Genomic DNA, 9,720 nt, shown 5'->3' with positions numbered 1-9,720 from the left:
CCCGCCCCTCCGCTGCCCCCGGCCCCTGCACCCCGGCGCGCCCGGTCCCGCTCTGGGGGGGTTGGTGGCTTCGCTTTGCCATGAGTTTACCGCAGAAACCGGCTCTGAAATCAGGCTCAGCGGCTGCAGCAGGAACCGGACCCGGTACTGGAGCGGCGGCGGCAGCGGCGGCGGTACCGCCTCCTCACCCGGCGGCGGCAGCGGCAGCGGCAGCGGCAGCGGCGGCGGCGGCCCCTCCTCACCCGAACATCAGGGCCCTCCAGACCCCGGCGCCCCAACAGTATCCTTTTCGCCTTCCAGCGGTCCAGAGCGACCCTTGGTGGGAACCTCCTTGCCTGCCACCACTGTCCAGTAAGGGAAGGGACGGGGCTTGGCCCGAGCTTTTTGGGGTGCACCGGTGGCCTCATTGCTGGGACCCCGGGACCCTCTGCGGTACCGTGAGCACTAGCTTCCCCCGGGCCATGCCTCTGCAGCTCTCGCGGATCTGGGGGAGCGCTGCCCTCGAAGGCCCCCTCCCCTTTATTGGGCAGAATTTGCTGGTGCCTGGGACCAGCCCTGCAGGCAAGGCTTTTCTGATTGTCGGGAGGCCCTGCCGTCAGCGGCGCTCGCTCGGTGGCCTCTCTATTATTTAGAATCTACGGTAAACTTTATTGGTAAATTTCCTGTTCGAAACGAATCAGCTCGTTCCCGAGGTAAGTTGGGTCTTCTGCCATATCGTACAAGTGTACAGAAAGCACTCCCTCTGGCTAATGCTTTTTTATTTTTTTATTTTAAGCAATTAGAGTCGTGTTGTGGTTTGTGGTGGAACCGGCTAAGGAGGAAATGTTACAGTGGACTCTTCCCTGTCTTTGACCTTTTTAAAGGAAGAGGAAGTTAACTCACATTACCCAGCACCCCCAGAAGTGTCACTTCTTCCAAGACTGATGTTATGCTGAACATTTTTCCCTAAGGGCTTTAGTGAGTGTGCCTCTAATATCTGGAGGGTACCAGGGCTCCCCAGAAAGAGTCTAGTTTCCAGCGTGTCTTAATTTCATGATGTCAAAGTCGGGATAGCTTTGATTGAAAAGTCTTGGCGACCAGGTGTTTTAGTCCTACTGAAATGTCGAATTCACAACTCCCACGGAGCTTTGGCAAGGAGGTGTGTCTTTTCTTTTTTCTTTTTTTTAAATATTTTTTTTTATGGTTTATTTAACTTTTATATTTTATGTGCATTGGTGTGAAGGTGTCAGATCCCCTGCAACTGGATCTTCAGACAGTTGTGAGCTGCCATGTGGGTGCTGGGAATTGAACCCGGGTCCTCTGGAAGAGCAGTCAGTGCTCTTAACCACTGTACCATTTCTCCAGCCCCTCTTTTTTTTGTTTTTTGTTTTTTTTCAAGACGGGCTTTTTCTGTGTAGCCCTGGCTTAGAACTGGCTGGCTTCGAACTCAAGAGATTCTCCTGCCGCCTACCTGAGTGCTGGAATTAAAAAGTATGCGCCACCACCGCCAGGCAAGGAAGGTGTTTGTTAGCTACCTGAGAATAACATTTCATCATTCGCCCCTCCTCCCTATGTCCCTTGTACTTGTGAAAATCAACAAATGATTATTGGATGTCTACTGTGCTGTGGTCTTTGCATTAGTTACCCTGTATTTGACTTTACACGCAGTCGTGGTGTTTGAGCTAGTAAGTCCTGGCAGCAAGGGCCGCAGATCGTCTTAGTCTCGTTTGATTCTTGTCTGTATTGATTTCTTTGAGAAGGGGAAAAACACTTCCTTTCTTGGGTCACCTCAGGTCATTGTTTTCTGTCAAGTGTCCTGTGTTCTCCAAGTGTTGTTAGTCCACATCTTTCAATGCTCCAGTGTGCTGTGTGTACTGATTTCATAATGTTTTGACCCTGCGAGCGCTCACTGTTGAGAATGTTTAGTGTTTCATGGAAAACCCAGTTACTTCTGACCCACATGCGCAGCTGCTGGCCTGGGAAGGAGCAGGTTGGCTGTTCAGCCTGCTTCAGTGTAGAATTGGGTCGCTTCGGTCTGCTTAGCTTCCCTTCATGCTTAGTTCAAATTCCTTCTTAATTTTAGGGTTGTTGTCCTGATGGTCTGTGCTTGTAGGTTTCTGTCTCAAGCGAGTTACTCATTACCTGTTCTTTTAGGGAGTTAAACCAGAGGACGTGAGTAGTGTGTGCTTGTGACATACAGACTAACTAGCAAGTAGGGAGTCACAGTGCCGTATGTGACAGGCAGCCCTTGGTGAAGTTGGTGGCTTCTTCGGATACAAATCGAGGTGACTTGAGTATCCCAAGTGTGCCTTTTTTCTGTGCACTTCACAATTGAAGGACTGGAAAACCTCAGAGCTGGTTGCAGCTCGGAAGTAGTGATTGGTGCTTCAAGTTAAATTTCTATCTTTTCTATAAAGTAGAAACTGCAGCTGTTAAGGATGAGTGGGTTTAAGGTGGCCTTTTCAGAGGAGATGATTTTAAATTCTTTGTGGCAATATTGCCTTCAGCCATGTTGTTTTAGGGTTGTATTTTGTCTCGTGTATGGCTGTTGGCATTTTAGACTTGATGTATTCTACCATTCCTGCCTTTCACCTGGCAAGATTACGTTGCTAAATTGTAAGCATTTATCTAGATAGTAAATGAAGCATAGGCTACAGGCATCTCAGAACACATCAGTGGTAAAATATTGTCATCTGGTAATGGAGGAGGTCGGAAATAGATCGAAGTAGAGCAATTCTGCTTTTGGAACTAGAGGGAGTGTGGGAATTTGGGTTGATCAAGCTCCGTCGTGCAGTAAGTTGGTGCCAGTGAAGCCCTGGGGCTGGAGTTGCTCTTTCCATGGCTTGAGTAGATCTCCATTTCCTCAAAACATATGGGTACAATTGCTTGCTTCATATTAATTAGCCAAGCAGTTTATTTAAAAGGGGGGGGGGCGATGCATGGCCAGGTGTCCTTTATTTGTTCTGAGTGTTCAAGTGTCGTTGAAATGAAGGGAAGTGTTGAAAACAAGGGATCTGAATGTAAACGAGAAGCTATTTCTAAGCAGGTGCAGTTTTGCACAGCAGGATCTTGAGGCCAGGTGAAGGAGAAATGGCCACATAGACTGCAGAGAGTCAGTGGATGGCAGGGCAGGACAGTGAAAAACCTGCCTGACAGGGAAAGTACTAAAAGCAAGGAGAATATGGGAATATTTGTCTTGAGGTATACTCAGCTCTCTGTTGAGGTTGAGACTGCTCTGTTGAGAATCTTGACAGTGTTCATCCTTTTTCTGGCTGACAGAGTAACTGCCATTTTCATCAAAATTTGTCTTTGCACAGAATTTCTTTAGGGGCTTACTGGGTCTCCCATTAAATCCCAGCTCTTAGCCGGGTGCATGCTTTTAATCCCAGCCCTCGGGAGGCAGAGGCAGGCGGATTTCTGTGAATTTGAGGCCAGCCTGGTCTACAGAGTAAGTTTCAGGACAGGCTCCAAAGCTACACAGAGAAACCCTGTCTCAAAAAAACAAAAAATAAATAAGTAAATAAAAAAATAAAAAATCCTAGCTCTTTAGATTGAAACTGCCTGCCTACCTTTCAGAAAATCTTAGATAAATGAACTTGAGTTAGGTGCTCATACGTTAGCAATACAGTATTCCTTGTGCATAGTGGACTTCCGGGTATGATTTCTCTCAGGGCTGCTGAAACTCTTGGGGGAGTCTTACTGTTTTGGGGCAGCCAGTTAAAATAAGGCAGAGGGGCTGGAGAGATGTCTTGGTAGTTAGGAGCACAATCTGCTCTTCTAAAGGACCTGGGTTCAGTTTCTAGCACTCACATAGCGACTTACAACTGCTTGTAATTCTAGTTCCAGGGGGGTCCAACACCTTCACACACATACACATGCAGGCAAAATACCAATGCACAGGAAATAAAAATAAGTAAGTCATCTTAAAAAAAAAAAGACATTTGCTGATTATGCTGTTCTGGGGTGGTGCACATCTTTTGTCCCCGCACTCAGGACAGAGGCAGGTGGATCTCTGTGAGTTTGAGGCCAGCCTGCACTACAGAGCAAGTTCCAGGACAGCCAGAGCTCCACAGAGAACACTGTCTTAAAAACAAACAAACAAAAACGATACAGTAGCTCTTCCCAGGAACAGAAATAGGTAGAGACCTGTGTCAACCAGAATATGACTTCTGTCTCTAGCTCCTTTGTCATAAGTGTTCTTGCTGTCTTTGCAATATTCTTGTTGCTCTTCTTTTTTTTTTATGTTTTATTTTTAAATTTTCCTCCCATTGATTTTAAGCTGGTCTTTACGGGGTGAAGCTTGTAATGTCTTTCTTTTGCCTCTCTGATAACTAGATTTGGATAATACCCACTGCTCTAGAAGTCATACATGCAGGAGTCTCTTTAATTTTTCCAAGACGTCTAATAAGGTAGGTGTTGTCTATTTTACAGACAGGATACTGATTGATGTTCAGGAAAGTTAGTTACATTTCCTATGCTCGTGAAAGGTAGTGTGTGGGCAGACTAGTGACCAAGGCTAAGCCCATGGTACCTCTCTTCCTCAGCTGGGCCAGTAGCCTGCATAGAGGGCTTGGGAGGAAGAATCCATTTTTCCCCTGTATTTGAGAAAAGCCATGTGGAGTAATCTAGAACACAGCCACACTGTACAGGGTTTTAATTAGTTCACAGTCACATACTGCTAGACAAGTGTGCTGTCTTCTCTCACGGAGCCTGACAGCATAGGGGCCCTCTGTTGGATTGAGCTCATGTTTCTGTTTGTTCAGGAATCAGCAAGGCCTCCAGCAAAATTCCATTATAGCTAGTAACTGGAATGCTGAGGCTGCCATGGCGTCCAACACGTCTCAATTCCTGAGCCCCTCCATTAAACAAGTGTCAATCTTGAATGCTAGGAGACAGAGGCAGGGATATCTCTGAGTTAGAGACCAGCAAGGGCTATACAGTGAGACCCTGTCTCAAACCAAGCCAAACCAAACAAACTTTTGAAGGCAGATCCTCATAGGAGGGAGGAAGAGAGACAGTGCAAAATGGGATTGGAGAGGAACTCTCTCCAGGTACCTGTGTCACAGTGCAGCTGCTGCCTCCACCTTCAGTGGGTTGACTGGGGACAGGGGTGGGTGTTGGTCAGACTGAGTGTGGGCCACCTCAGCACTAATAGGTTGATGTTTTACATTGATGTTTCTGATAAATCTTGACAGGGACGTTCTTTGAAAAAAAATTAAGAACGGTGTTTCTCATGTGATAGCGAGAATGACTACATTTGCCTGTTTCTCTTAAGTTTATGAATTTACTCATTTATCACCTACTGTGTTCCAGACTGGGGCTAGACCTAGGGTTGTGGTTACCTTGCCCTGAGAGATTGGTCCCAGCAGGCCAATAGAGAGGGCACTCTTGAGGTCGGGCACAGGGTTGACTCTGCTGTGCATTTTTTCCGCAGACAGCAGAGTTAGAGCTTCCTGGGTGGAGCAGGTTAGACCCATGACTGAGAATTGATCCAGCTTCCTAGAGCTGCCTGCCCACCAGCTGGCTTTCCTCAGTTCTGTGACTGCTGTAAAATGTAGAATGTTAGTAGATTATAGTCATGTTGCTTTTCTGTCTGCCTCTCCCCAGTGTGGGGAATGAGAGGAAGTACTATTGAAAATGTAATTGCTGTAGATTCAAAGTGTCTCCTACATGATGGTCTGAGCATTTGTGTTTCACCTGCCCTTCAGTGCCGTCCTCCCGTTTTATCTCATAAGACCATTGACTTTTTGGGGCTAGAGCACTGGTTTTGATTAAGAGTCCTGGCTGTTGCAGAGGACCCGGTTGTATTCCAAATACACATTTGATGGCTCACAACTGTCTGCAGAACACATAAAGTAATAAGAGAAATCTAAAATAACCATATCTTTAAAAAAGATCATTGTCCTTCTGATACTATACTTTAATTTTGAAATAATCTCTGTCAATCTTAAAATACAAGATTGAGCTTGATATATTCAGAAGTGCTGTGTTTGAATTGGAGGGTTTGTGTTTGCTCTTACTAATTTATTTAATTTTGAGACAGGGTCTTATGTAGGGCAGGCTGGTCTTAAACTCTACATCACTGAAGATGACCTTGAACTTCTGATTCTTCTGTCTTTAGAGCTGTTGTACTGGCAGTATCTCTTCCTTTTCTTTGAAGTGAAGGGATTAGTGATCTTGAATTACAAGGGCTTGGGATTTTGAAGATGGCTTGGAGGTGTGTTTTGCTATTCGAAGTATAGGGCAGGACTTATTTGGACCAATTAATGCTATCTTTGTGGGTCTGGTGGACCCATGTTTTTGTGGCAATTTATTGGTCCTTCAAGGATGCTAACATGGACCCAGGGAAGATAGCTTGCTCATATAAGGCTTCCTACTAGATTTAGCCAGAGACTGAAATGTCTCTGTGACATGTCATGCTCTAGACTGTATAAAGTTGGTTGAGAGCATAAAATAAGGATATTATGGTCAGTGACTGGGTCACTCTGGGTGAGGATAGTTAGTTCATTATGAGGTCCGAGGGGAAGTGGGTTCTGGAGTAAACTCTGGTGAGGAGAGCTGTTTTACTTTAGGGATAGTGTTTTGAGCTACTACAGTAAGAAACGATTTCCTGATTGTTGGGCAGGCAGATTACTTCAGCAGTGCCGAAGCACAGCTGAGATTGCAACGGATGAAATGCCGCAGAGTCCCATGCGACTTCAGGATTCTCAGATGACTTGCAGTTCTTTGGATTTGTGCCAACCAGGAGGAGCCTTTCACTCTCTTGGTGCCTCAGCTGAAACCGGAGATAGTTGAGTCTATTTTAAGTGCATTTGAAACTTGTCAGTTTGTGACCTTTATTAGCTACAGCTTCTTGGTGTGTGCTGCGCCCACTGTGTGTTTCCTGACTCCTAAGATATTAGTGTTTGTTGATAGGATGTAAGTGCCTATCCTGTTCACCGTGGGCTTGCCAGGACTTAGAATAAATAGTGCTTGGTTTTAGGGGTACGGTGCATGGCATCTTAACTCACTTTCAGCATTCCGGGTTGCCTTGAAATTGTTTCATACTGATCCATGATGAAATTGACAATCTGGTGTGATTTCCTGTGAGATGAACTAGTGCTGGCCCAGTTTACAAATCTGAAGTGGCTAGTTTGGGTTTGAGGTTTAGAATATGGGGATGGGGACTAGGGTGTCATGCAGAGGCCACAGAAGCAACATCTGTAGATTAAAAACGGTTTATCATACAAAGTAACATTAGAAGTTTACTATGTAGACCAAGCTTAGGTATTTTCTGCCTCTGCCTCCCTAGTGCTGGGATGAAAGGCAGTGTCACTGTGCCCGGCTTTAGCAGAAAATTTAAAAAACAGAAGTAAAAAATACACGTGTGTCTTCTCACTTGATCTCATAAGACCTCCACCCCTGTGACGTTAGACTTTGGCTCGGAAACATTTCCTGTCAACCTTAGAAGATTAAGATTCGGAAGGGGTTTGGTTTTTGGTTTTGCACAGGGTCAGCTTCTGCTTTAGCCTTTAGTGCTGGATTCATGTGTATGTCACCACGCCTGGGGGTTTTGTAGAGTATGGCCACTGAACTTTCCTGGGCTCTTGTGTTTTATTAATGTACCCTTGTGTTTTATTAATGGACTTGTTTCCGGGTTGCGTATCCTGTCAGTACACAAGTGAGCTAATCATATGCTTAGCTGCTGAGCTAAGCTGCCGGGTCTGTATGGATTTGAATTGTATTAGACTTAAACTCTGTTAGTTTTTGGAAAATACAGTCAGAATGTTTGTCTATAGTTTTAGATTTTTTCTTCTTCTTTTTGGTTTTTTGAGACAGGGTTTCTCTGTGTAGTCCTGGCTGTCCTGAAATTCACTCTGTAGACCAGACTGGCCTCAAACTCATAGAGATCATAACTTGGTTTCAGGAAGTGTTTCTGTGATGAGTGAGTCGCTAGAGGAGGGATTTAGTGAGTTAGGGAGCAGGGCTGAGGGGGGACAAAGAGAAGTTAGAAATGACAGCAAAACTAGGTAGAGATAGAAAATTAACCAGCAGTCTAAATCCTTGAGGATAGGCAGAATCCTGTGAGGAAGGGTGAGGTGCCGTTTGTCTTTTTACTAGGCTTTGCAGGGCCCTGGAAGATAGTTGATAAGAAACCTGAGGACTGGCCAGATTATCATCGCTTGCTGCCAAATCCGATCTCCTGAGTTTGGGCCCAGGAACCATGGGTGGAGAACTGACTTCCATAAGCTGTCTTTTCATCTTCTTTGTCTTGTGCAAATGCATGTACATATACACACACAGTAAATAATTTCTAAGAATAGAAAATAAATTTGCAAGCTGAGTATGGGAGGTGGACACAGGAGGACTGGAAGTTGAAAGTAATCCGTGGCTACAGCCTGTCTGGGCGACACAAGACATCGTCTCGGAAAAACATTTTCACTGCCACCAACAGAAAGCAAACAACTTGAATGCAAAGATGAGTGTAAAGAGAAAAGGGTCTGGATATGCAGAGGAAATGAGTTAAGAGTAGGGACTCTTAATTATCCACTATGAAACAAGCACAGAGAAACTGGGTCCTAAGGGTCCCCCACCCGAGTGCTGGGAGCTCCCGATTCTGGTAGTGGAATGCTTGAGAAAATGAATCTAGATTCTGAGGGGCTCGGAATGAGTCTGTAGAAGTTAGGAGCAGGAGTTAGAGGTAGTTGGAAGCCCACTGACTGCCAGGGACAGAACTTGGGTTCCCTGGAAGAGCAAGAAACAAGTGCTTTTAACTGCAGAGTCATCTTTCCAGCCCCCTTGAGTCTTTAGTTTTTTTTTTTTAATTTATTTATTATGTATACAGTGTTCTGGGCACCAGATCTCATTATAGATGGGTGTGAGCCATCATGTGGTTGCTGAGAATTGAACTCAGGACCTCCGAAACAGCAGTCAGTTTTCTTAATCTCTGAGTCATCTCTCCAGCCCGAGTCTTTAGTTTTTATTCCCATTCAGAATGTAAGGCTTCCGTCAAATACAAGGACTTGACAAAGTCTCCCATTCAGCCTTTTCACATTTAATGTTGTATGCGCACTCAGGAAGCAGAGGCAGGTGAGTGTCATGAGTTCAAGGCTGGGCTGCTCTACACAGAGCTGCACATCAGTCAGTGCTGCATGGTAGATGCTTCCTCAGAAAAGGAAGAGAGGGATTTTAATAACCGCACGAGTTTAATAAAACAGGGGCTTTATTAATTTTAGCCAGAAAATTTCCCTACAAAAACAAAACCTTTTCCATGACTTGAATTCTAAATATTAGAGCAGTAAGATTGTATCTACTTTTTAGTAAGTCTCCCTGATAAATATGCAGAAGTGGATCTTCATTAACCTCTGCAGAATTTTAATGCCATCAAGTATCTAGCGACTAAAATTTTTGAATTCTTGAGGCTTAATTGAGGCAGCCAGTACTCTCAATATTAAAATTGTCAATCTTTCAGAAGTAGAATTTGGAACCAGTTCAACTTCCTGAGGTAACTTCTGTTTCTGAAGCTGACATGAGCACTTGACCTTAGTATAGACCCTTCATGATGTGGTAAGTGTCTAAGTGTGCTTGCATCTTAGGCAACATTAAAAGCTGAGTGTTGGTGTGGACAATCAGTGATTCCGTTCTTGACTTTAAAAAAAAAATTTACGGCCGGGCAGTGGTGGCGCACGCCTTTAATCCCAGCACTCGGGAGGCAGAGGCAGGTGGATCTCTGTGAGTTCGAGGCCAGCCTGGTCTACAAGA

General features: G+C 45.0%; 1 protein-coding gene across 17 annotated transcripts in view; it reads left to right on the top strand.

Moving 5' to 3' along the window:
- The window catches only part of Eif4g3 (eukaryotic translation initiation factor 4 gamma 3), a 229,712-nt gene that overhangs the window by 379 nt on the left and 219,613 nt on the right, over nt 1-9,720 (top strand). For 15 of the 17 annotated variants that reach the window (XM_026782040.1, XM_026782043.1, XM_013348381.2 and 12 more), the window contains exon 1: nt 7-280. In XM_026782040.1, coding sequence (XP_026637841.1) covers nt 81-280 — 200 coding nt within the window. In that variant the 5' untranslated portion in view covers nt 7-80. Of the gene's footprint in view, nt 1-6; nt 281-9,720 lie in introns of those variants that run through there. The other 2 variants (XM_026782045.1, XM_026782044.1) reach the window with 1 other exon arrangement.

The sequence above is a fragment of the Microtus ochrogaster genome, chromosome 10, assembly GCF_000317375.1.
Source record: "Microtus ochrogaster isolate Prairie Vole_2 chromosome 10, MicOch1.0, whole genome shotgun sequence".
NCBI lineage: Eukaryota > Metazoa > Chordata > Mammalia > Rodentia > Cricetidae > Microtus > Microtus ochrogaster.
This window is presented reverse-complemented; position numbering and strand designations above follow the sequence as displayed.